This window comes from Dioscorea cayenensis, chromosome 5 (assembly GCF_009730915.1).
Source record: "Dioscorea cayenensis subsp. rotundata cultivar TDr96_F1 chromosome 5, TDr96_F1_v2_PseudoChromosome.rev07_lg8_w22 25.fasta, whole genome shotgun sequence".
In the NCBI taxonomy this organism is placed as follows: Eukaryota; Viridiplantae; Streptophyta; class Magnoliopsida; order Dioscoreales; family Dioscoreaceae; genus Dioscorea; species Dioscorea cayenensis.
In genome coordinates this window covers 22108146-22131528 of record NC_052475.1, presented here as the reverse complement: position 1 = coordinate 22131528, position 23383 = coordinate 22108146, and the positions used below count along the sequence as shown (strand labels likewise).

The following is a 23383-nucleotide window of genomic DNA, read 5'->3' as shown; positions in this document are numbered from 1 at the left end:
GAACAAGACTTGTAATTCAAAGAACAAACACTCGGACACTCAACTTAACAACTTAGATTCGTGTATGAAAGGAAGAGATAGAAAAGCAAATGCAAAAACTCACCCATCCATTCATTGATAAAGCGGGCAATTATACAAACATACATTGTGCATGCCGGTGGAAAGCGACCTAATGTAACCGCGAGAACAACCATACACTTAATACAAACTTACATCAAATTAACGATGAAAGCATAATAAAAGTACTACAAAACATTCACATAAAAAAACATATACGGCCTGAGACAAAGCTTGTGATTTGCACATACCTGACTTCACAATCAGGTCCACTAGCAAAAGCACTCCCAATTCTCCGAGGTTCTCACGCTGACCTAGTGTCACGGGTCCCTCCCAGTCAATACTAGACTTCAACACCTTCCCCTTGATCGGAGATATCTCCCACATGCAACATGGTTCTCGGCATCTCAAATTTAAGTCACGAGTAGCGGCTTGAGTGAAGATGTCGACTACGAACATCGGTCTTGCATTGCTTGACTTCAATTGCATCATCCTTTATAAGGTCACGGATAAAAAATGAAACCGTGTATCAATATGTTTTTGTGCGGCCATGGAGAGTGGGTTTTTAGCGATAGCGATCGCATGAACCGATTATCACAAATAATAACACTTGGAGTGCCACTTTTTTCATTAAAATCTTCCGATAGCGCCTTAACCATACTGACCTCGCATGCTTCTGCTGTGATCGAGAAATATACTACGCTTGATGCCCTTGAAAAGAAGCGATAATAGCTTGCTTTTTAGAGCTCAAGCAATGACCCACGATCCAGTGAAAAACACCCAACCGAGTGGTGCTTTTCCGGTCGTCGGCGATCCACTCCGATCACTATCAGAATATCCAGAGCGACTTGAAATCTTCATTTCTTTTTGTAGTGAATCCCATAATGAATTGTACCATTAATATATCGCAAGATTCTCTTCCGACTCCCAAATGATGCATGCTAGGGTATTTGCATAAATCTAGAAACTATAGAACACTGAGCATAAGTTATATCGGGTCGGGTGTGAGATAAATATAGCAATCCCCCAACAATGCTCCGATATCTCAACGGATCTGCTCTACGGAGTTGTCAAGAAGTAGTTTCTCATTTGAATTCATAGGTGTATCAATTGCATTACAATTCAACATCCTGTTTTTGTGAAGAAGATCGGTGCGTACCTTTGTTGGGAAACAAAGATTGACCCTTTCCTGCACTCTACTTCGAGACCAAGAAAATACCTCATTGGTCGAGATCGATCATTTCAAAGGAATTCAACATTGAACTTTTGAATTCTAACAATAACTTCTCAGACGATCCCATATATAATATATACGTCAACTATCTACGGGCATAATAGGATAACTACTGCTATCTCCTTCCTTCTTACTATAAGCTGTGGGTTCATTTAAGCTGCAGAACAAAACCCAATTGAATAAAATGAGTGTCAATTCATTGTACCGAGGGCTCTAGGGTGCTTGTCGAAGACCATATAACGCTTTGTGTCTGACCCGATACACATAGTCTTCTTTGCCTCGATAATAAAACCTATACGGTTGAGAGACAAAAACCTCCTCGAGTGAGCTTTCCATTTTAGGAAAGCGAGTTGCTATCAAGTTGGTAAATAATCCATTCCTTCTGAGCACCAATGGATAAGAAAATCCTCACAGTTTCCATCCGAGCAACTGGAGAGAAAATTTCTCCAAAATCTATCCCTTCTCTGTGAGTATCCTTTGGCTACAATGCGAGCTTTCTTCTTCGATAAGGTACCATCGGGCTTGAATTTCGATTTAAAAACCCATTTCAAACCAATTTCTTTCTTCCCTTACGGTAGTGTGGTCAAGCTCAAGTTTGATTTTACGTTGATTGCCTCCAACTCTTCTTCCATGGCTGTAATCCATTCTTTTGCTCTTTTGCGGCGTCTTCGTAGAAAGAGCGGGGTCTCCAGTGTAAGTGCAAAAGAACAAGAAATTGTAAATATCGGTGAGTTTTCGATACCTTGATCGGAGCGCCACCATCTTCTCCAGCGACCATTTCTTCATTTGAAGAAGAAGATGTGGAAGGCGATCATCTAGCGGTTCCAATTTGATCGAGCAGGTGTAGATTGAACAAGATCAATATTAACCCGAGTCACGCTTTTTATCACGTCTTTGGCCCATAGTTTTAAAGGCATCGAGTCACCTTGGTTCGGTAGATCCCATCGCTTTTCTTCAAAAAGCGCACATTCCTATTTGGCGATGTACCGCCCGAATCCGGATCCATGATTTTTATAGGCCCTTGAGTTCTGTTGTAACCAGATGAAAACTCCCAGCTCGTGACACGGAATCAAATTTGGTTCTCTCGTTGAAATCGACTAGAATGTATCACCGAGACACCGAAAACCTTGAAATGCTCTACATTTGGTTTTCTCCGATCGAGTGCTTCTAATGGCGTCTGCAGCTTCACGGTAAAGTAGAGCGAGCGATTGAGAATGTAGACAGTGATGGCGGCTGCTTCCGCCAATATTCGGTGGCATCTTCATTTTGCTTTTAGCGATGTCGTGCCATCTCTCGTAACTGATGCGATTCTTGCGCTCGTGGCGCCATTTCTGCTGCGGCGTCAGGAAGCGGACGATTAACTGATGAATCCCGAGCATCGATGCGAGTAATCTTCAAATTCTTTTGACATGAATTCTCCCACCCGATCGAGTTCTTAGCACCTTAATTGGAAGAGACTTGTTTCTCCACTAGCGATCTGAAATGCTTGAATTTTTGATAGGTTTCCAGCTTCCTCTGTATAAAGTACAGCAGTTGTACCTTGAGTAGTCGTCGATGAATAAGATAAAAGTACACATTACCTCCTATGGATCGGGTTTTTGATTGGTCAGAGCGAGATCTGCATGGACAAGCTCAAGGAGCAGCGATCTCTCCTTCTTTGGGCCTTTTTGGAAACTCTGATCACGAGTTTGCTTTCCTTGTGAACAAGCTTCACATGGTTGTCACATTTGTGATATTGACGAAACCTTCCACCAATTGCAAGTCGGAAAGTAGTTTTAATTTCTTTGGATTGATATGCCCGTATCTCTATGCGGAGATCGGACATGTCTCCGTCTTGTGCCAAATAGGCGGAGAAAACATCATCAGCTTCTAAGGGAAAGAGTCATGGTAGTCATACATACTTGCGCCACAGTGTCTTGGATTAGCTTCTTTGATGTATAGCACTCCTTTAGTGAATTCAACATCATATCCGGCATCCATCATTTGTCAACACTCAACAAATTGTGGCGAGATTGGAACAAATTGTACATTATTGAGTGGTAACCTTTCCTGCAGCTGAGCAGTGATACACTCCACTGTTCCTTCAATTTTGAGAGCCCTTTCCGTCTCAACCGTGATTGATCGACTAGGGAGTAGCTTCGATAGACTGAAACAAACTCTTTTTCACGACATGTGATGAGAGCGACATTTGATCGATGAGCCAAGTTCCTCTGTTTTCTTTAGTTCTTCATCAATTGCCATGAAAAGCAACTTCTTCTTCTTCTTCCCTTTCCTTTTTACTTTCTCTTCTTTTTACAATGTTGGCTTCTTTGTTTACGTACCAACATTGAGATTTTATATGACCGAACTTCTTACTAGACAAAGCATTGCACATTCTTGCTAGTGTTTGCCGACTCTCCTCCTCGTCACTGGCTCTATTCGGCCCGGCTTCAAAACTTCTACGATTCCGACTTCAAAGCTTCTACCGCGCCCTCGTCCCTTCCTCTTGAAAAGGAACGCCACGTCCTCTTCCACCTCTGTTGGGACCTTCGAAATGCGCATAACCACGACCAACATGCAATGCCTTTTCTCCTTCGAGTTGTGTACCCTCTAGATTTAGTATGGCTTCATGGTTCTTCAGTGACCCACTCAGTTGTTCGACTGTAATAGAGTTCAGGTCCTTAGCTTCAATGATTGAATGAATTGCTTGTGAAAATCTAGGAGTTAAACTTCTGAGTATTTTAGAAACCACTGCCTTTTGAGGGAGATCTTGCTTCAGCACACGAATTTGATACACAATATCCAAAACTCTGCTTACAAAGTCTTGAATACACTCACCTTGCTTCATTTTAACTGCATCAAATTCCCTTTGTAGTGCATGAAGTTGAATGTTGGAGTTGTCTGAGTCTCCTTGAAATTCTGTTTTTAAAATGTCCCAAGCTTCCTTTGCTGTCTTTGCTTCAGAAATCCTCACCAGAATTCTGGAGTCAAGAGCCCGTTGAATCAAGTACATTGCCTTGGCATCCTTCTTAAGACTGTCATTAATTCTGGTTGCATCTCCTTCTTCACTGAAACCTTTTTCTACTAGCTTCCATAAGTCTTTTGATCTGAACATTGTCTTCATCATTAATGCCGAGATTATAATTTTTCACCTTTGAAATACGAGTACATCCGAATCCTTTCGTTGAAGAGGAAGACATTCTTAACTTAGAATTTTCAGAAGCTATCTACGATACCACCGATAGGATCAAGAACAAGACTTGTAATTCAAAGAACAAACACTCAGACACTCAACTTAACAACTTGATTCGTGTATGAAAGGAAGAGATAGAAAAGCAAATGCAAAAACTCACCCATCCATTCATTGATAAAGCTGGGCAATTATACAAACATCATTGTGCATGCGATGAGAGCGAGCACAATTATTACGCCCGAGAACAACCATACACTTAATACAAACTTACATCAAATTAACGAGTAAAAGCATAATAAAGTACTACAAAACATTCACATAAAAACATATGCAGACAGACAAAAGCTTGATCTGCACATCCTCTGACTTCACAATCCAGGTCCACTAGCAAAAGACTCCCAATTCTCCAGGTTCTCACAGCAGCCTAGTGTCACCGGGTCCCTCTGATCAATACTAGACTTCAACAAAGCGTTCATAGATTTTAAATCTACAAAGAGATGGCGCATATATATACCCACAAAGACAACCCATCATCGACGAGGAAGTCCCTAGATTTCCACATGCATGCACTTAACTCTGAATTTGAGGTTCTTGTCCAACTTAAATTGTTCAGACTTGTTTATCCACCATCAAAAAAGCCATAAAATAATTCCTTTCATTATACCAAATATACACGCATATATATATATATACACACATTTATACACATACATTGAATCAAATTTTGCATTAACAATCAACTAATAAAATACATGGAGCAGCTGCAACCTCATGCATGCATTCTTAGATGCACACTGAGCATTGCAAAGCTTATGTCCTTCAACCGTGAGGTACAAATTAAATTAGGCAACAAAAGCATGGTGACAAGTAGGGGTGAGCATTATTCGGAAAAACCGAATACCAAACCCGAACCGAACCGAATAAGAAATTTGGTTCGGTTACCGAATTTTTTTTGGTTTGGTTTGGTAATAGTTTTATTAATAATTTGGTATTCGGTTCGGTTCGGTTTTGTTGTAAAATAATTCGGTGTAACCGAAACCGAACCGAATAAATTATATACATTAAAATATATATATATATATATGTTGCATAAGTTATATATTAATATTATTAATTTATAAACCCATTGCCATTATTAGAAATATGAGAGTGTGAATGAGTATAATATTCATACCAGAATTTGGAGCAAGACTGAAAAATATTTCAAACCAAAAGTAGTTGACCAAATCGAAAAATTAATTTAAAAACATTTTTATAAAATTTCGGTTAAATAACAAATTTCGGTTAATAACCGAACCGAACCGAAAAATTTTGGTTTGGTTAATTTCGGTTTTTCCTCTTATTCGGTTCGGTTCGGTTCTCATTTTTTAACGAAATTTGGTTCGGTTAACCGATAATTCGGTTCGGTTCGGTAACCGAACCGACCGATGCTCTGCCCTAGTGACAAGATATATATCCCTCGGTGAGCTTGCCGGAGCCACCAATGCTTCACCGGAGAAGAAAACACGTATTGCATTGTCTTATGTGCCTACTCGATAGTGTTTCTGTGTCTTGGAGGAGTCTCTCTCCTTCTAATATCTCTGAGTGTCCCCTTTTGTCTCATGTGGTGTTTCTTTGTCTCCTTTTGTTTGTGTCTTTTGTTTTCACTTCTAGTGGAGTCCTCCTTGTACTTGTTCTTTTTATTAATGCATTTGTGATTTATTTATTTTTTTTAAAAAAAATTTGGTGAAACTTGAGAATTAATATAAAGTGAATATGAAAAAAAATTATGTTTTGAGGAGAACGGTTATAAAATGTACAAAACTTAAAGAGAGGTACCGGTGTTATATTTATAAACTGGTAAATTAAGAGTATTTGGTTGTGATGACAAAATTTTGTGGATTAATAATTTGTCATAATCTATTTTTTTTTATTCTAATGTAATTATCTTTGACAGAATGTTCTCCATGATTGTAGTGATGAAGAATGTGTTCAAATTCTGAAAGTATGCAAAGAAAAAATTGCTTCAAAAGAAGAGGTCGGGTGGCAAGATTATCATAATTAACACATTAATTGTGTTTGATTTGTCAGTAGATCGATAACTTAATTGGAAATATTACAAACACAGTTGTTCTTTGATCTCTTTACGCTGACTAGAGATACTGGAAGAGAACGTGAGGACCATGCATGAGTGGAGAAATATATTTACTGATGCTGGCTTTGAAAATTTTTAAATTTTACCATTGGTCAGCATGCATCTTCTCTGCTGTTGATTTGTACCTGAAAGTGATGTGATTAAATTATATTGCTAATTGGGTAGAGTTAATGTCTCACACGTCTTTATTTTAATTTATTAGAGTTCATGTGAGGAGTTCAAACTCTCACGGAATTAATCTCTCTAAACGAGATTCGAATTTTCCCCATTTTTACTCTTCAAAAAGACCCTTGAAATGAAACAGCTTATAATCCGAATTAAATGCCTTTTACTTTTCAAACATGGTTTGGACTACTATTCATGCAATAAAATGTAAAATATTATAATTCAAAATTAAATTACTTGTCAATTTTAAAGTGAAGACCGCTCGATAAATATAGTTAAGTATCATAAACGTCAATTTTGATTGTTATTCAATTGTAACCGTTCAAACTGAGATGAATGATTATTTTTTTTTTTTTATTGTTAAATTGTCCTAGAGCTTTTACAAATAATTATTACCAATGTATCACTCATACCAGACGGATGGAGGGGGGCCAAGGGGGTGCTTGAACACCCCCTTAGCCCCAACCAACCAATACTATATATATATATATATATATATTGGAGGGAGTCAGAATTTGGAAGCACCCCCTCTCTTCTCAGTCACTCACTCACTCTCTCTCTCTATATATATATATTAATAATTGGAAATGAACAAAAAATCCCTCCAAAGTTCAGGTATTCACCAAAAAACCCCATGACTTTGAGTATTCCCAAAAAATCCTTCCTTTTTTTGACAGGTTATTTTTCAGACCTTTCTGACATAAGGTGATTGACGTTGACATAAAGGTAATAGATATTAACTGGGCTGACTCTCAGTTTTTAAGCGAAAATACCAAATTTTAAGCAGAAACCCATAATTTTAAGCGGAAAAGTCAAATTTTAAACATGAAATGTGTTATATGTTAAATGAAAACTTATGTAGTTAAGTAAAAACACCAAATTTTTTAAGCGAAACTAATAATTTTAAGCGGGAAAGTACATGTTGTGAAATAGAATAAACTAACGAGTAAGTTGCATTAATTGAAAAAGTACACCTGTCGAATTGAAAAAAATAAGTATCGCAAAAAGGAGGGATCATCTAGCGAAATTCAAATGTCGGAGGTTACATGCAGGATGTTTTGAAACTTTCAGGAACTAAAAAATAAATTTCCCTATTAATAATTCATTGGATCTTTATTTTTATTTTTCAAAAAATATTAATTTTTTTACAAAGTAATACCCATAATTTAAAAAAATAGTGTTTGGAACCAAATTAATATTTATTATTTAAATATTTTATAAATTGGTTGATATAATATAAAAGAATTTTTTTTAAAAAATTATTGTTTAGCCTTCATTTATTACAAATTAGTTTATATAGAATAAAAATTAGAAAAAAATTACAAACATTTATTGGTTCAACTCGTGATTTTTATTAGTTAGGATATTATATATATATATTTAAAAAATATTTATATAAATATATATTTTTATAAAATATTTATATAAATATATATTTTTATAAAAATATTTATGAAAAATTATTGTTTTTGCCCCTTATAATTTTTTTATTTTTGTCTTTCATAAAAATTATAAATGTATTGTTTTTGACAATTAGATTGGCATTGAAAAACTAATCTAATTATATTTTTTAAAATTGAAAAAACTTAAAAAAAATTATAATATTTTATATGAGCACCCCCTTTATTTTGCTTATGGTTTTGCCACTGACTCATACTCATGTTAGCAATACGACTATAAATTTCAGTAAGTAATCTAATTTGTATAATCAAGATATCTTCATACAATTATACTTCCATCTTTATACATGTAAATATTTTTCGATTGCCTCCCTCTGAAACTATAAACTTATATATTTTTATAATTAATGTTTAATTTTTAAACATATTAATTATGAAATTCTAATTTCATTTGCCAAATTTATTTATTATTTCCCCTTATTATTAAAAATACATTTGTTTCATGTATTTTTCAAGGAAAATCACTCCATATATATTTTCCTTTTGTGAATAAATTATTATCTTTGACTTGAACTTCCATGGTTTTCAAAAAGGCCAATAAACATAAGAATTATATTTTTCACATTATCCAAAAAAAAAAAAAAAGAATCATATATTTCATAGCAAACAATTCTGACATCTGAATCTCATGCAATAATTCAAATGTTTCTCCTACATTCTCCTACCATTATTTTGATTCAATTTAATTCTTTGAATTTAGAATTATATTATTACAAACAAAAATTGCATCAAATTTGAAACTAAAACAGAGTCCACAAGAGATAAATAATTAACCTTGCTTGAAATTTAATCAAGCACCGAAAGAGAAGAGAAAAAGAAGAACAAAGTGATGTAATGATAGTAATAAGTAGCATCATGCTGAGTTGCAAAGTTAGTTAAACCAATTCATAGTGTTTTTCTTTTCTTCAATTCCTTTTCCCACACTTAAACTAACCAGCACTCCAAACAGCATTGATTGGTTTGAAGTTGGCCTCTGGCCTTGTACTCAAAGCAATATTAGAAACAAACATTAGCAATGGTGCTCACAATCATTGCTTATTCACTTGTTCATAGCTAATCATCAATATTTTTCTTTTTTAAAAAAAAAAAAAATCTTTCTTTGCATATGATCATTTATTTGTCTTAGGATAAGAAGATGATGAAGACGAAGAATTAACAAGAAGTGCGAAAATGAGTACAGCAAGATTTATCAAGTGTGTTACAGTCGGAGACGGCGCGGTTGGGAAAACTTGCATGCTCATCTCCTACACCAGCAACACTTTTCCTACTGTAATTAGTATTCTTATTTTCTCATCCTGATCTTTTCTTATTAGAGTTTATAGAATGATCATTAGTGGGATAATGAATCAGTCTGAAGTTTTATGTTTTGGTTTGTTGAAATTAATAGGATTATGTTCCAACTGTGTTTGATAACTTCAGTGCTAATGTTGTTGTTGATGGTAGCACTGTCAACCTTGGACTTTGGGACACTGCTGGTTAGCTTTTATTTCATTTTATTTCATTATATATCAATTAATTGAAGGTGTATAATTCCTTTTATGAATATATATATATATATATATATATACAAATGCAGGTCAAGAAGATTATAATAGGTTGAGGCCTCTTAGTTACAGAGGAGCAGATGTATTCTTAATGGCTTTCTCTCTCATTAGCAAGGCTAGCTATGAAAACATTCACAAAAAGGTTAAATTTAATTTTTCACTCTCTGGTTTTCCTCTCAATTATATCTTTTATTTATTTATTTATTTATTTATTTATTGTTGAAAATATTACAGTGGGTGCCTGAATTAAAGCACTATTCTCCTAATGTTCCAATTGTGCTTGTGGGAACTAAGCTTGGTAAATCTACAATAAATATTTATTTTTTAAATTTGTGAGAAATTATCAAAGATTAAAGTTTTTGTATTTGTTTTTGTTTTTATTTATTATTTTTTTTAAATGTAAAGATTTGCGTGATGACCTTCAATTCCTGAGTGATCACCAGAGTGTGACTCCGATTTCAACTGCTCAGGTGAGTGAGTTATTCATGCATGATTATTTTAATTATACATCTAAGTTTTGAGTTGTATATATATATATATATTAAATGAGTTGGTAAAAGACTTCATTTTATTAAATTAGGGAGAAGAGCTGAAGAGAATGATAGGAGCAGTTGCATACATAGAATGCAGCTCCAAAACTCAGCAGGTTTGATTTTTCAAACTATTCAATTCATTTTAATAACTTAAACCGATAAAAAGAAAAGAAAAGAAAATTTAATTAAACTTAAATTCAACTTTTGTTTAATTAGTTAATTATTATTATTTTTTTAATGTATAGAATGTGAAGACAGTGTTTGATGCTGCAATAAGAGTAGTACTTCGTCCTCCAAAGCAGAAGAGAAAGAAGAGAAAGCAGAAGGGATGTTTGGTACTTTGAAGGCACTAAAAGTATTGATTATGCTCTAAGAATTAGTAATATGAGCACTAGTAAACATTTTACAAATATTTCATTAAGTTGTATTAATTAGCTATATAACTTCATCTATTTTGAACCATTTTGTTTGCTTTTGGAGTACTATATATTACTATATGTTCAAATCCTTTTAATATTGAATGAATGATTAATTAACTTTGTTCTCTCAATCTTACAACTCTTGTTTGAATCAAGCTTGTCTACTTATAATTAGAGAAAATTCCAGCTTACAAAAGTAAAATTTTTATTTGTGAATTAATTAAATCTATTGCTTATTCATTTCAGAAATAAAGTTGAAATGGAAATTTTCACTTCATTGCGGAATTTAGAGATGGAGTTTATTTTATTATTATTATTATTATTATTATTATTATTATTATTATTATTTTAATAAAGGTGATAAACGTTGTCCCATAAAAGAATTGTCAAATTACAAACACGTATAGTGGTGCATTTGTTATGATATTTTATTGCCTCTGTAACTAACTAAAAATTTGACTATACCCTAAGTCTATCCCATTGCCAGACGAATTCTTCTTGTAATGTTGATGATGGCTATTCAATCCATGCATTTTCTTATATATTTTAAAATTATTATTATCTATTTGTATATAACTTAATTAATTAAAATTTAATCATTAACACATATGAACATGTGAAAGTCTTCATATAAGAAGATAGTATAATTTTATAAAAATATATCAGTAAATAAAAAATTTCATGGAGCATATAAGCAATTTTATCAATAATATGATCATATCTTATTAAATCATTGCAAAATTAAAACTATTAGGTAAAAAGATAATGGGATTTTCATCCTACTAATATACATGTAAATTTAACCCTTAAAGTGATTTTTTTTTAATTTTAGATATACTTAATTACAAAATTCCAAACCTCAAAGATCAATCTAAATACACACATATACTCCCATGCATTGTAAATTTAAGAGGAGCCTTTCATTAAATAAATAAATCAATCAATCCAAGAAAACCAATGAGTTTTGTAATCTGTGAAAATAAATGATACTCTTTTCTTTCATCAAAAAGATTATATAAATAAAAAAATCAGGTGAAAAATTTAAGTTGTAAATTAAACTATTCAAATATAACTTTTATCCTACCCCCAAAAAAAAATTAGGATTAACTTTGCATATAAATATATACATATATATATTCTTTAAAACTAGATTATTATATATCTATTTATATCAATTTTCAACTCATTATCAGTAGAGTTCTTTGATCAATCTCTTCCTGTGAGTTACCTAAAAAAACCCTAAATCTTCACCAGTTCTTTCCCCCCTGGCCATCTTTTTGTGTTCTTTTTCTAACCAATATAATTACATTCAAATACTAAACACTAATCCCAGGTACTTAATTCCAATCCTTCATTTCAACTTTGTTCTTCTAATTAATATATATTACACTCCCTTAATTCTTTTTCCTCTCTTCAATTCTTTTTACTAATTACTAATTACTGCAGTTAAATTTAGATTACAATGCAGAAAAACGGAGGAACTGCATGTGCTTCATGCAAGCACCAGAGAAAAAGATGCTCAAAGGATTGCACACTTGCACCATACTTTCCTGCAGAAAAAGCCAAGCAATTCAATGCAGTGCAGAAGGTTTTTGGAGTCAGTAACATCACAAAGATGATAAAAGAAATCAGTAACCCGGAAGATCGGCACCGGACCGTCGAAGCTTTGATTTGGGAAGCTGAGTGCAGGATGGTGGATTCAGTGCTTGGGGCTTATGGACAGTACCAAAAAGTTTATGAAAAAAAGAAAAAGCTTGAGGAGTTCATAAATAGTGCTCAATTTAGTTGTTATTTTACACAGAATAATTCAGTTCAAAACAATAACATTAATCATCATCATCATCAACAACAACAACAACAACAGCAGCAGCAGCAGCAGCACTTACAACAGCATCATAATTTTCATGAGAATAATGTAAGCTTAGTTCCAATGTGTTTGGATAATAATACTGCTGTGAATTATCAACTGCATTGCTATGGGAGGAGTTCAGGTCAAAGTCAAACACAAGCTTTACAGTGTCCAGTGAGCACTGGGAGAAGTTTTATTAATGGAAGTAATGGAAGAGGAGGTTATAATATGCATCATCATCAGTATGTTGATGGCCAAGGTCACAGTAATTATTCTCATCAGCAAGGTAGTAATCAAGGCACATAATTGGGTAAAAACTAATTACCTTATAATTATATATATATATTCTGTTCTTTGGCTTTTGTTTTTACTGGGCTCTAACGTAATAGATTTTATTTTTATTTTTTTATAAAATTATGTTTGAAAGTGTCTGATTTATTGTAATGTACTAATGTGTATCTTAGAAATAAATACCTTACAATAAATTGAAATGTAAAGGATTCAATTGGTAAAAATTAAGGTTTTGGCTATGTTTTGTTTTGTCATTTAGTACACTTTGATGAGGATGAAAATGAATGGAGAGTTTAATTTTATATGAATGGGAATGATAACTGATGATTTAATTATCTGAAGGTGTTGTCATGGATATAATTGGGTTGGAAGTAAACCTTTTGTATTTTTCATGGATCTTGTATATTTTCATTATCTAGTAAATTAAAGTTCACAATTGGTCTTCAATTATATCCAAATGTTTTTTTTTCTTAAAAAAAAGAGGGTTATTTTTACTCTTTAACTGTACAAATATTATCACCTGGTCATTAAATTCCACATATATATTGACTGTTGTTTTAAATTTAGATCAATAAAAATATATTTATTTTATTTCCTAAACATCACAAATATGTTGAGATAAAATGAAAGAAAATGATGAACATGATATTTTTAAGAAGAGATAAAATGAAAATTTTGAGTAATGTCTACTTATTAATTATAGAATCTTATAAATGTTAGTTTAGATGTCAATTATGGACTTTTACTCCCACTTGTTATATTTTTTAAATTTATTTTCATAAGTTTACTACAAGAACTTAAATATCTAACATAATGGGTATTAACATATCAATAAATATTCTTTTAAATAAAGAAAAACACACTAGTTTGTTTTTATGTAAAAGATCAGTCTACTTTTTATTAAAAAAAAAATCAATCAATCTACTTTTTTGTAATTTTATATAGTTTTTTTGATGTGTATATAAATAAGTTAGTAGTATGTAAACCTCTACAATATGAGAATTGGTATTTTATTTTACTCTAAGTTAAAACTTAAAAAGTCCAAACATGTGATTTATCCAAATATATCATTGATATATATATATATAACAAATAAGAATGCATGCATTATATGTTTGAGAAATTAGAACAAAAAGAGAAAAACAAATATGAGAGTGAATTAATGGTAACAAAGTAATTTCACTATACCAAAAGTCTAATATTTTAACTTCTAGTTAACATTAACCCACAATTTAACATTTACACACAAATAATAGCTATGCTCTTCTGTGTGTTTTCCTCTCATTTTAAATATCATAGATTTTAGTTATATGTGAGAAATTAAAGTCACATTTAGCCTTTGTAATGTATATTATAAAGTCATTGTACTTTATAATTACTTAATATGGTCCATATCCATTATATCTATATTACTATTATGACAAGTAACAAAATGAAGAAATTTGATTTTCAATTGGTTTGCTTGTAGGAACAGCAATTAGTACTAAAATAAATGGTGATATAACTTGCACTTCTAGCACAGGATAACACATCATCACCAATAAGGACTATAAAGATATTAGCCGAATTTAAAAACCTAATTCTCTTATAATGAGCCTTTGTTACATGGTTACAATAAAACCTAAATATTTAAATAAAAATGATTTAAACAGCATAATGCTAATTATTAATGAAAAGTATATTTTTGTTAAAAAACAAAAAGGTAAATAATTTAAAATTATAAATTTAAACCATATCCTATTTGAGTACCACACCAACAACTTGAAAAAAAAAAAACATTAAATTTACTCTACTTAAGTTTGGTTAAAAGTATTTCTTTATACATGAAGCACAAATTATTTGAATCTTTTTATTTATTAAAACTATTTTAATAAAAAAAAAATTGTTGATCACGCTGTTGTTATCACATCAACAAAAAAGCAGTTCGGAAATATTGAAAAGAAAGACTAGTTGCAACACAAGGAAAAGCATAATGGTACTAAACAGACCAATCAAGACTGAACATGTGAAAAGATATAAAGTATCACTTAAATCTCAATATGTGAAACTTCTGTTAAAGATTAGCATCAAAGCATAACATACAAAATGCATATGCTGCGCCAATCACACAGGTTTCACTTTGTAAAAAATACAATAAGCAACCAGAGCTGCTCATATTTGCAAACCCTAAACAACACCTGCATAGTGCTAGCATCCTCTGCATAATATAAGAACACAATGTAAGTCTGCCACCATGCTACACTTTATTCATGCACAGCAAGTAGTTCCAACTTCCAACTTTTTCAAACATTTATTTTGCTGATAGATCTGAACTATATTATATACATCTGGATGGTTGATGAACTTCTTAAGCTAAAATAAATTAGTTAAACACTAACATTGCGGATTCCATCTATCACCTCATCTGTCTCATTGTATGAAAAATGAGACCTCAATCCAATCCAACACTGATAGTAATCAGGATCCAAGTGAGGAGATTCCAAAGACCATTGACAGACACGAGGAATCAATGACGACTCAAACATGAAGGCCATTGTGGCTCTTAGCCTAGATGGACCAGCATCGTCACCTTGTGCAATTGTAGCCTGTTATCGCTAGCATGGGTCAGCAAAATTACATTGCTTGTGTTTTTTATTTTTTTCCCACATTTTTAAGCAATTTTTACCTCGTATGTTTTGGTGTCAGGCCCATGTGGTGTCATGCAGCTATGAAGGCTTGCGCCTCCAGGGAGAAATCCATCAGCTTTGGCCTGCAATATTGGATGTTAAAACTTGATTCACTGAAGAAATATGCACCATGGCATGAGGGTATAACGAGAAAAAAGTCTTGTGTGTGATTTTTAGAATTTTATTTATATATTTAATACCTCATATTGACCAAAAATTAAGCCCATAAACTCGCTCATGCAATTGCGGTGATAATAAGGAGGGCGAAATGTATGCTCAGCAACCAGCCATCGAGGTGGGAATATCACAAAATCAAGCAAAGCAACACCTGGTTTGTCAGATGGGGCTGTTAACACTGCACCCCCCAAAGAAAAAAAAAAAGAGTTTACTGTTCAGCAACATCAAGGATGTAAATTGTTATAACTAAAGGAGAAAAGGGCTTTCTGAGTATCTATAATTTAACTGAACTTGGTGAAGATATGGGTAAAACTGCTACCTGTGTTTATTGATGGGTCGCCATGATCAATCAGAACAGAGTTAAATGGGCAAAACTTATTAAGATCATACTGAAAAAAAAATCATCACATTAGGTCTTTGATAAAAGTTGCTGTTATAAGACAAATCATAAGTTACCACAAGAAACAATGGCATTTAGACTGACTGTCAAATTTATCTAACTTGTTCAGATCATACTAAATAAATAGCTTCCAATAACATAAAGTATTTGTCATGAGTTTGAAGCAGAAGAAATGCATGGAAGTCAGAATTTAATGAATTGAAAAGTTACTCCAAAATAATAACGGATTTCAGATGATCGATTTTCACAAACATAACCCAAAAACGTGTCATGATGATTGGATTAAAAAGGTTGCCTTTAAGAAAAAGATTATATTAAGAGAAAGATGGTCACTCTAGGAAAGTTGAGACCATAAAGCAGATAGCAAAAAAAAAATTGATTTTTTAAAAACCTTTTATTAAACTCTTCTTTTTAACACTAAAATAACCATTGAGCATTGTTATCATTTTTCATAATCTCCATAAGCTGTTTGTTCTGCTATTCAAAGTGTGGTACAAATTGCAACTGCAATCATATGGCTGCATAACTTATTCAAGGTCACACTATTAGAATTCGTTACCAAGGGCTATTTCCAATTATTTGCAAGACACTCGTTGAACCAACAGTGCCACACATTAGCTTTTGAGCCACAAATTACACTTCAACTCTGCTAAACTGACCATTTGGAGAAAAATTCAACAATTTATGTCAGGTAAACCCACAGATTGCACATGTTAATAATGGTAACTTCGGAAGTTTCCAACCTAAGTAAAAGGAAAAACATCAAAAGAAGTAATTATGATTTCTTTGAGGGACCAACTGGGAGATTACGAAAAGCATAAAGCCTAGATCTTATGATTAGTGTATGAGCAATTAACCAAACTAGTCTGAAATTGGTTGATTCTCGAGTTCTCATATTTAACAGCTGATATTTTTCCTATCAAAACACATGCAACAGGATTATAATTATAAGTCAAGCATAATCCAAAGAAATACCTTATATGGTACATAATTCCCGTGCCAAGCAACTACATTGAATGGCGAAAAATCTTGTTTTGCAGTAAACAGCTCACCACCAAACTTTTGCACAATGATGTAACCTGGATGAATACGATCTTCAAACCAAGCTGTGGGAGTAAGGAAATGCCTTGCAGCAGCCAAACCATTAGAACCTGGTCAACACCCACATGTTTTACTCTCATAGAAAGCTGAGACTGGGATAAAATAAAACATAAATTCTTAAGCTCACTTCATCACTTCTTAAAAGACATACCAATCGGGCCAAGATCAGGAAGTTGGAAATGGGTACCAAAAATCTCAGCAACATAGCCACGTGATGGGCCATCAGGCAAATTGATAGAAAAACGGAATCCTTGAGGTAGAACAACAATTTCACCAGGAGATACTTGCAATTGACCACATTCTGTTGTTATCCACAATCCTAGACTTGGTATAACATGAAACAAGGTGTAAGAGAAAAGAAAAAAAAAAATTTTAAAGACAAAGCATTTTTATTCTAACAAAATGCATCAATAACAAAATTTAACATTCAAATTGTTCAAATAAGACCATATCAGTTTGCGCTAATTTACTCAGCACCTTATAATAATTTTGTTAGTCCTCATCTATGAATTCAAAACTTCAAATCCTATTCATGGATTATTTGCAAGAGCATATCATAGGATGGATTAACAAGCTTCTCTTATGTTCTGCCTTTTCCAAACTAACTTATGATGCATTCCTTCTTCATGCTTGAAATACAAGAAACTACATTTTAGAATTCCAAGATCTGAAAAAAAAAATCAAATAACAAAGGTCTAGAAACCAAAAACTGTCATGAGCTTTCTCAAAAACCAACACTATTGGTTTCTTTATTCGTATAGATTTTAATGTCAATGAAGAAGCATACATATGTGTGAATTTTGGCGTTTGAAGGATGAGTAGCATTTGAATTTCATTGGTGATGCTCTTCCACAGAAAGATGTAAATATGATATTGACTCTAGAAGACCACTTGTTCTCAATAAGTACATGCGAAACTACAAAGATTTGGGAAAGATCTTTTCCTAAGTATAACGCATTTATATTTAGGAATATTTGTCCCACTTTGCCAACATTTGGTGAAACAAATACCCCTTACGGAAAAGTAGAATTCAAATACACATACACTCTAGCATACAAGATGAATGATCATTCCTGTTAGAGTAAAAGTATTTATAGGGGTACCTAACATTTAAAGTTAACATAATCCTAGTAATTGAAAGTCTTAAACATTGGAAATTAGCATTTCAGTCATAGGTACTCTTCCACAGTATTTGAACATTCATTTATGTTAATAACATTCACACTGCACCCAGCATGAAAACGCTAATCAGACAATACTTTTGCTTTCTAAACAGATATGTTATGTCAATAATGTTTCTGCAACACAAATAAGGTTCATAAGTTTCAGAACATGAAAAAGAGATGGAACTGAATTTCAGAGATCCATTCACTTAAAGCCCCAAGAAAGGAGAACATCACAATGCTAGATCCTTCAACTAAGTCTGATCAACAGGCTAAACATAGAAGCTAATATGACTGTCTTATAGTGATATTAGATGATGACAAAGTAGAATTTTCTAATCATATACATAAACCAAGAAGAGTTTGGGTCACTTACTTCCTTCTTGAGGAACTATCAAAAAATCACCATCAGCATTGCAAAATGCACCATCCATAGATTTATTGGCAGTATACCTACATGTGCAGAATGATCAAACCGTGTCAAGCCAAGTGCATTGCATTAATACGAAGATTCTCCAGTAGATATTAAGCAACATTTTGTGCTTGCGAGATTCAAGTGATAATTTATGCCAAACAAAACAGTATAAAAAAACCCCACACACATACGTACATACATACATACTTACTTATATACATAATTCCAAAACACAAAAAAGCAATTGAAACAGTGGTTACATGTGAATGGCGTATCCATGACGAAGGAAAGCGCTGCCCGCTCCACAAACCGTATAAAGGCCATCGACGAAATCAGTTGGGGAATCCGGAGGATCCGCCGGCTTCCAGCGCAGCTGAGTGGGGTTGGCGGAGCTATTGGACTGATTGAAATCACCAACAAGGCGACGGTGAGGCGGAGAACGGGGATGGAACGGCTCATGAGTGACCGAAGGTTTGATTCTATACAACCAACTGCCGAGATCCCAAAGACGAAATCAGTGATCAAAGATTCTTCAAAGGCAAGAGGAAGAAGGGAAAAGAGAGAAACGAGCAAATTGGAACCTGCGCTGATTAAGGCGGCGAGGGGCGGTGAAGGAAGTGCCGGAGATTTGCTCGGCGTAGAGGCCAAACGGGCAGAGAAGAGGGTTGTTCTGGTCGGCGGGGAGTGCACCGGGCTTGGCCTCGGAGGAGAAGTGGTTGCCGAAGCCAGAGTGGTAGTGAAGATTGATCCAGGAGGAATCCTCCGGGGACTCAGTGTCAAGGCGTGCTAGGGTTTCCGCCATGAACGCGATCGGATGATCTTGAACACTCCCTCGCTGGGACGATGATGGATGATAAGAGACGTAACCAGATTGAGATGTTTGATATGGCGGGGATGGTAGTAGCGTCTAGACGAATAGATCAGGCAGTGAGGTTTGACTCTGATGAGTCGGTCATCAGCGGATCGAATTCAACTGGTTTAATGATGGGTATATATATATATATATATTGTTTATTGTAGCTGTAGCTGTGAATAATTTTGTATCAAATTCATGGAGGGAATGGATAAAGTGATAAAGTAACTTTGGCTGGATGCTTATTATTATTATTATTATTATTATTATTATTATTATTATTATTAGGAAAAAAAAAAAAAATTGGTTTTTAGATTGTGATGGTTAATACTAGGAGGATGATTTGGGTATAAAATTGTTAGTTTGGATATTTATAATAATTATAATTATTAATAAATATGAAATAAAAATTAATAATTATTATTGCAATTAAATTATAGCAATTAAATTATAGTTTGGATATTTCCAGTTTGTGAGTCCTTGATGGCTCAGCGACTCAAATCAATAGCAGCATAACATATCACTGCAGAATGACCAAAATAAACAAAATTGTTATTGCAATTAAATTATAGCAATGAATTTAAGATACATTACAAAACAATAGTTCCCCAAATGGTTGGAAATCCTCTCAAACTCGTAGTCGAGCCAATGATTTGCTTATTCCTTTGCTGTAAAATAAGTAAATAACTGATAACATTTTGATGCAAAAACAGCTCAAGTTGAGAACTATAGCATTGGCATTTCAAGGGCTTGGAGAACATCTTTGAACTCAAATTCATGAGTTTCTTTGTTGAATCGCTCAACAAGCTTGTATCTTGTGTCATTCAGATAGAAAGATTGCGCAGTTTCCATAAGCCACTTTGCCTCTGAGTCGCTGAGCTTGCTGGTGAACACAACATCCCCACGAATGAGAACAATGTCCTTGCTATCTGCAAATTCAGTGTAGTGGGTGACGGTGAGAAAGGGACTAGCTTGAGTTCCTCTCGCCTTGTAATCCTCAAGACCAGTGAACAATATATATGGCATCTGTGCTGATGAATCAAACCACAAGAGGAGAATGCCAATATTAGTGTCGTAGAATTTTATGAGAAAATATAAATATTCACGATGAAGAAAGACAAATCTAAAAAATAAACTGATGATGTTATGCTCGTGTTTACACACATTAGATGCACGCCAGGAACTTATGAAGATCAACATGACAGTTCAACAATAGTATAGCAAAATTGCAGCTTTTAAAAAAAGTCATGTTCAAGCTTAATTGCTGGTAATCTTGCTTCTTTGCTTGGGTGAAAGCAGAATATATAATATCATTCACATGGAAATCTGTTTCAAATGAAGATAGATCTACAGTAATAGTATATATTTTGCTAAATTTCACATTAAATCAGGTTTTGTAATATGAAATGTTTTTATAAAAAAAAAAAAAAAACTGTAGTATTTCTTCAGTTACACTTGGTAAATCAAACACATGCAACTCACTGGTTCTGCTTTATCTGCAAGAATTAATAAACCAATGGAACATGCAATATCAATATAGTGAAAAAACACAGAAGAGACAGGTCCAATTGACATGGAAATCAAATTCACCTGACTCTCAAAATTTAAAACACTCTCAGAATATAAAAGTCTAAATATGTAATCATAAAGCAAATTGTAGAAAGTACACCCAAAATATATTGCTTAGTAACAAACAAGGGCAATGGAAAACAGGGGAAAATTGTAAGACTGAGACGAAGAAGAAGATCAATAGTCAGATTCTTATAACTTCTATGGTTTAGTCAAAAGTTCAGATTATCAAATGGGAAAAACCACATGAGAAGATAGAAGTAGAACCTTGAACAAACATGCTCGTATAGCCGCTGCCCTTCCACAAAGGAATAACAAAATACCGGCTGAGAAAATACAGAAAGTCAGATCATACATGCGGCATATGTAATTGCTACAATTCAAATTTATTTTATTAACAAAAAGAAAATATTCCATTAAAAAAGGAACAAAGAGTAAATAGAAATAGACATTTACCATGTAGCTGCTCTTTGCTCCATCAAACGATACAATGCTGCTTTCATAGTTGCACCAATGTGACCTCTCCCCAGGTGATACTAAAATTCCAACAGAGAAGAAAGAAACCAATCCCTTAATATCAGTAGTTTCTCACACCAGAACTCTATCAAGCAAAAGAATAATATAACTAGAGTGCCCAGTAAAAAACTAGTAGATTCTAATACTCCAGGAAGTAGAGGATATGGGGAAGTAAACCAACCAATTTAATACAATCTATTTCTCAAAACCTAGCATCACTTATGGATGAATTAGACAAATTTGGGAGCTATGATTGTAATGGCATTATTAAGAGATGCTAAACTTTAATACCTTCTCGTAAAGTTGAAGTTACATATTTTTTGGTCCACAAAAAACATCACCAAGACAACCTATCCTTTCTACAGTTATAGATGGAGCAACAGTATTTTCCCAGCCAACATCAATCTTTAGAAATTTATCATAGCGTTTAACTAATTACAACTCCAATGTGTTAAAAAAACAGCATGCTTTCTAGGTGAGTCAACAAAAACACGAGGAGTAATTTACCATCCTAATTGCAAAATTCCAGTCATTTATCAGCAGCTGATGGGCCAAGCAAGGATCGGTGGGCAGCCATAACATTAGGATCAATGATGTTATGAGAATTCAAGATGATGACATTATAAATCAACCTAGAACAACCAAATAATACAGAGCACATGGGCCACAAAAAAAAAAAATCAAAACTTTAATTTGTTAAAGAGAAGGAAACACAAGTACTTGGTCATCCTAATCACAAAAGATTCAATCAGCAATCAGTGAAAATAGTAATTTGATAGACTAGCAAGGATGGGCATGAGGCAACAACTATTAGGATCAAAGATCTTATAAAAGAATTCAAGATGATGATGATGATGACGAACAAAACCCAATCAATCAAACAAGCAAACCTAGAAGAAGCAAATACCCGAGAAAGCATGAACTTCAGCTAATTACTACCCCATTTTGTTAAAAAAGCAAAATTTCCAGATTAATTGACAAATAAAAGAACTAGAATACCAAAACAAAGCCGTGAGGAATGCACGAGCATTTTATTGGAAAAATTTTCAGGGCTTACATCATCCCAAATAGAAACAAGCTCCTCCTGCGGGTAGTTCTGGGCTCTATCAAGGTCGATGATGGAGTTCAAGGGCTTGGGCTGCAAAGGGGTGAAACCAGTGGCAAACCTGGAGCCTCTGCAAGACCCAACGGAGGACCATTTGAGGAAACCATCGGGCAGCACCGCGCGCAGCCGGCTCTCCAGCAAAAACGGATTGCCGCATAAGTATGTCCCGTAGGATGAAGAAGAGGAGGACTGAGGAGGAGCACGGAGCCCCAGAAGGATGGACCTTGCTCTTCTGGTCACCAGAGCCCTCATGGCAGAGCATGAGAGAGAGAGAGAGAGAGAGCCTCAGAGCCCACTTTAAGGTGGAGGTTGGTTATATAGATCACGGCGCTTATTAGGGCCCAATTCAATCCAATTATTATTATTATTATTATTATTATTATTATTTATACATACTATTAAAAGTAAATGTATACTCCGAGAGCGTTTTAAAAAATAATTTTAATTTTTTTAATAACATTTAAATTTTTATTTATATTATTTATAATATTAATAATTAAAAAAATATTAATTACACCTAATTATTTATATAATAAATGTTATAAGATATAAAATACTTT

The 23383-nt window shown here is 33.6% G+C and overlaps 5 protein-coding genes across 5 annotated transcripts; 2 read left to right on the top strand and 3 right to left on the bottom strand.

Annotated features, from left to right (window-relative positions):
- Positions 1-3752: 3752 nt before the first annotated feature.
- Positions 3753-4397, bottom strand: LOC120260116. Its single transcript, XM_039267556.1, has one exon. It carries the CDS (start codon positions 4395-4397, stop codon positions 3753-3755), a length of 645 nt encoding a protein of 214 aa, XP_039123490.1.
- Positions 4398-9241: 4844 nt separating this feature from the next.
- Positions 9242-10817, top strand: LOC120259958 (rac-like GTP-binding protein 7). Its single transcript, XM_039267410.1, has 7 exons — positions 9242-9491; positions 9610-9697; positions 9799-9908; positions 10001-10064; positions 10172-10236; positions 10347-10412; positions 10545-10817. The coding sequence occupies exons 1-7, from the start codon at positions 9393-9395 to the stop codon at positions 10641-10643; spliced, it is 591 nt and encodes a 196-aa protein (XP_039123344.1). The 5' UTR covers positions 9242-9392; the 3' UTR covers positions 10644-10817.
- A 1268-nt stretch (positions 10818-12085) lies between these two features.
- LOC120259957 (LOB domain-containing protein 2-like) lies at positions 12086-13064 on the top strand. Its single transcript, XM_039267409.1, has one exon. It carries the CDS (start codon positions 12181-12183, stop codon positions 12871-12873), a length of 693 nt encoding a protein of 230 aa, XP_039123343.1. The 5' UTR covers positions 12086-12180; the 3' UTR covers positions 12874-13064.
- Positions 13065-14862: 1798 nt separating this feature from the next.
- Positions 14863-19764, bottom strand: LOC120261711 (homogentisate 1,2-dioxygenase). Its single transcript, XM_039269694.1, has 9 exons — positions 19362-19764; positions 19041-19271; positions 18742-18818; positions 17354-17521; positions 17077-17252; positions 16021-16090; positions 15725-15879; positions 15524-15607; positions 14863-15443 (listed from the first exon to the last, which is right to left on the bottom strand). Exons 1-9 carry the CDS (start codon positions 19580-19582, stop codon positions 15225-15227), a joined length of 1401 nt encoding a protein of 466 aa, XP_039125628.1. The 5' UTR covers positions 19583-19764; the 3' UTR covers positions 14863-15224.
- Positions 19765-20129: 365 nt separating this feature from the next.
- On the bottom strand, positions 20130-23104 carry LOC120260468 (ATP synthase mitochondrial F1 complex assembly factor 1). Its single transcript, XM_039267950.1, has 4 exons — positions 22776-23104; positions 21659-21738; positions 21470-21528; positions 20130-20664 (listed from the first exon to the last, which is right to left on the bottom strand). The coding sequence occupies exons 1-4, from the start codon at positions 23073-23075 to the stop codon at positions 20360-20362; spliced, it is 744 nt and encodes a 247-aa protein (XP_039123884.1). The 5' UTR covers positions 23076-23104; the 3' UTR covers positions 20130-20359.
- Positions 23105-23383: the final 279 nt, after the last annotated feature.

Bases quoted from the DNA above. Each gene is read 5' to 3' on its own strand.
- LOC120260116 (XM_039267556.1), bottom strand. From the start codon at position 4,397: ATGATGAAGACAATGTTCAGATCAAAAGACTTATGGAAGCTAGTAGAA.
- LOC120259957 (XM_039267409.1), top strand. From the start codon at position 12,181: ATGCAGAAAAACGGAGGAACTGCATGTGCTTCATGCAAGCACCAGAGA.
- LOC120259958 (XM_039267410.1), top strand. From the start codon at position 9,393: ATGAGTACAGCAAGATTTATCAAGTGTGTTACAGTCGGAGACGGCGCG. The intron at 9,698-9,798 runs GTTAGCTTTTAT...ATACAAATGCAG, and splicing joins TGGACTTTGGGACACTGCTG to GTCAAGAAGATTATAATAGG. The intron at 10,413-10,544 runs GTTTGATTTTTC...TTTAATGTATAG, and splicing joins GCAGCTCCAAAACTCAGCAG to AATGTGAAGACAGTGTTTGA.
- LOC120261711 (XM_039269694.1), bottom strand. From the start codon at position 19,582: ATGGCGGAAACCCTAGCACGCCTTGACACTGAGTCCCCGGAGGATTCC. The intron at 17,522-18,741 runs GTAAGTGACCCA...TACCAAGTCTAG, and splicing joins GATAGTTCCTCAAGAAGGAA to GATTGTGGATAACAACAGAA. The intron at 15,444-15,523 runs GTAAAAATTGCT...TAGCGATAACAG, and splicing joins CTGACACCAAAACATACGAG to GCTACAATTGCACAAGGTGA.
- LOC120260468 (XM_039267950.1), bottom strand. From the start codon at position 23,075: ATGAGGGCTCTGGTGACCAGAAGAGCAAGGTCCATCCTTCTGGGGCTC. The intron at 21,739-22,775 runs GTAAGCCCTGAA...TTGGAATTTTAG, and splicing joins TTGTTTCTATTTGGGATGAT to TATCACCTGGGGAGAGGTCA. The intron at 21,529-21,658 runs GTAAATGTCTAT...GTATTTTCTCAG, and splicing joins GAGCAAAGAGCAGCTACATG to CCGGTATTTTGTTATTCCTT.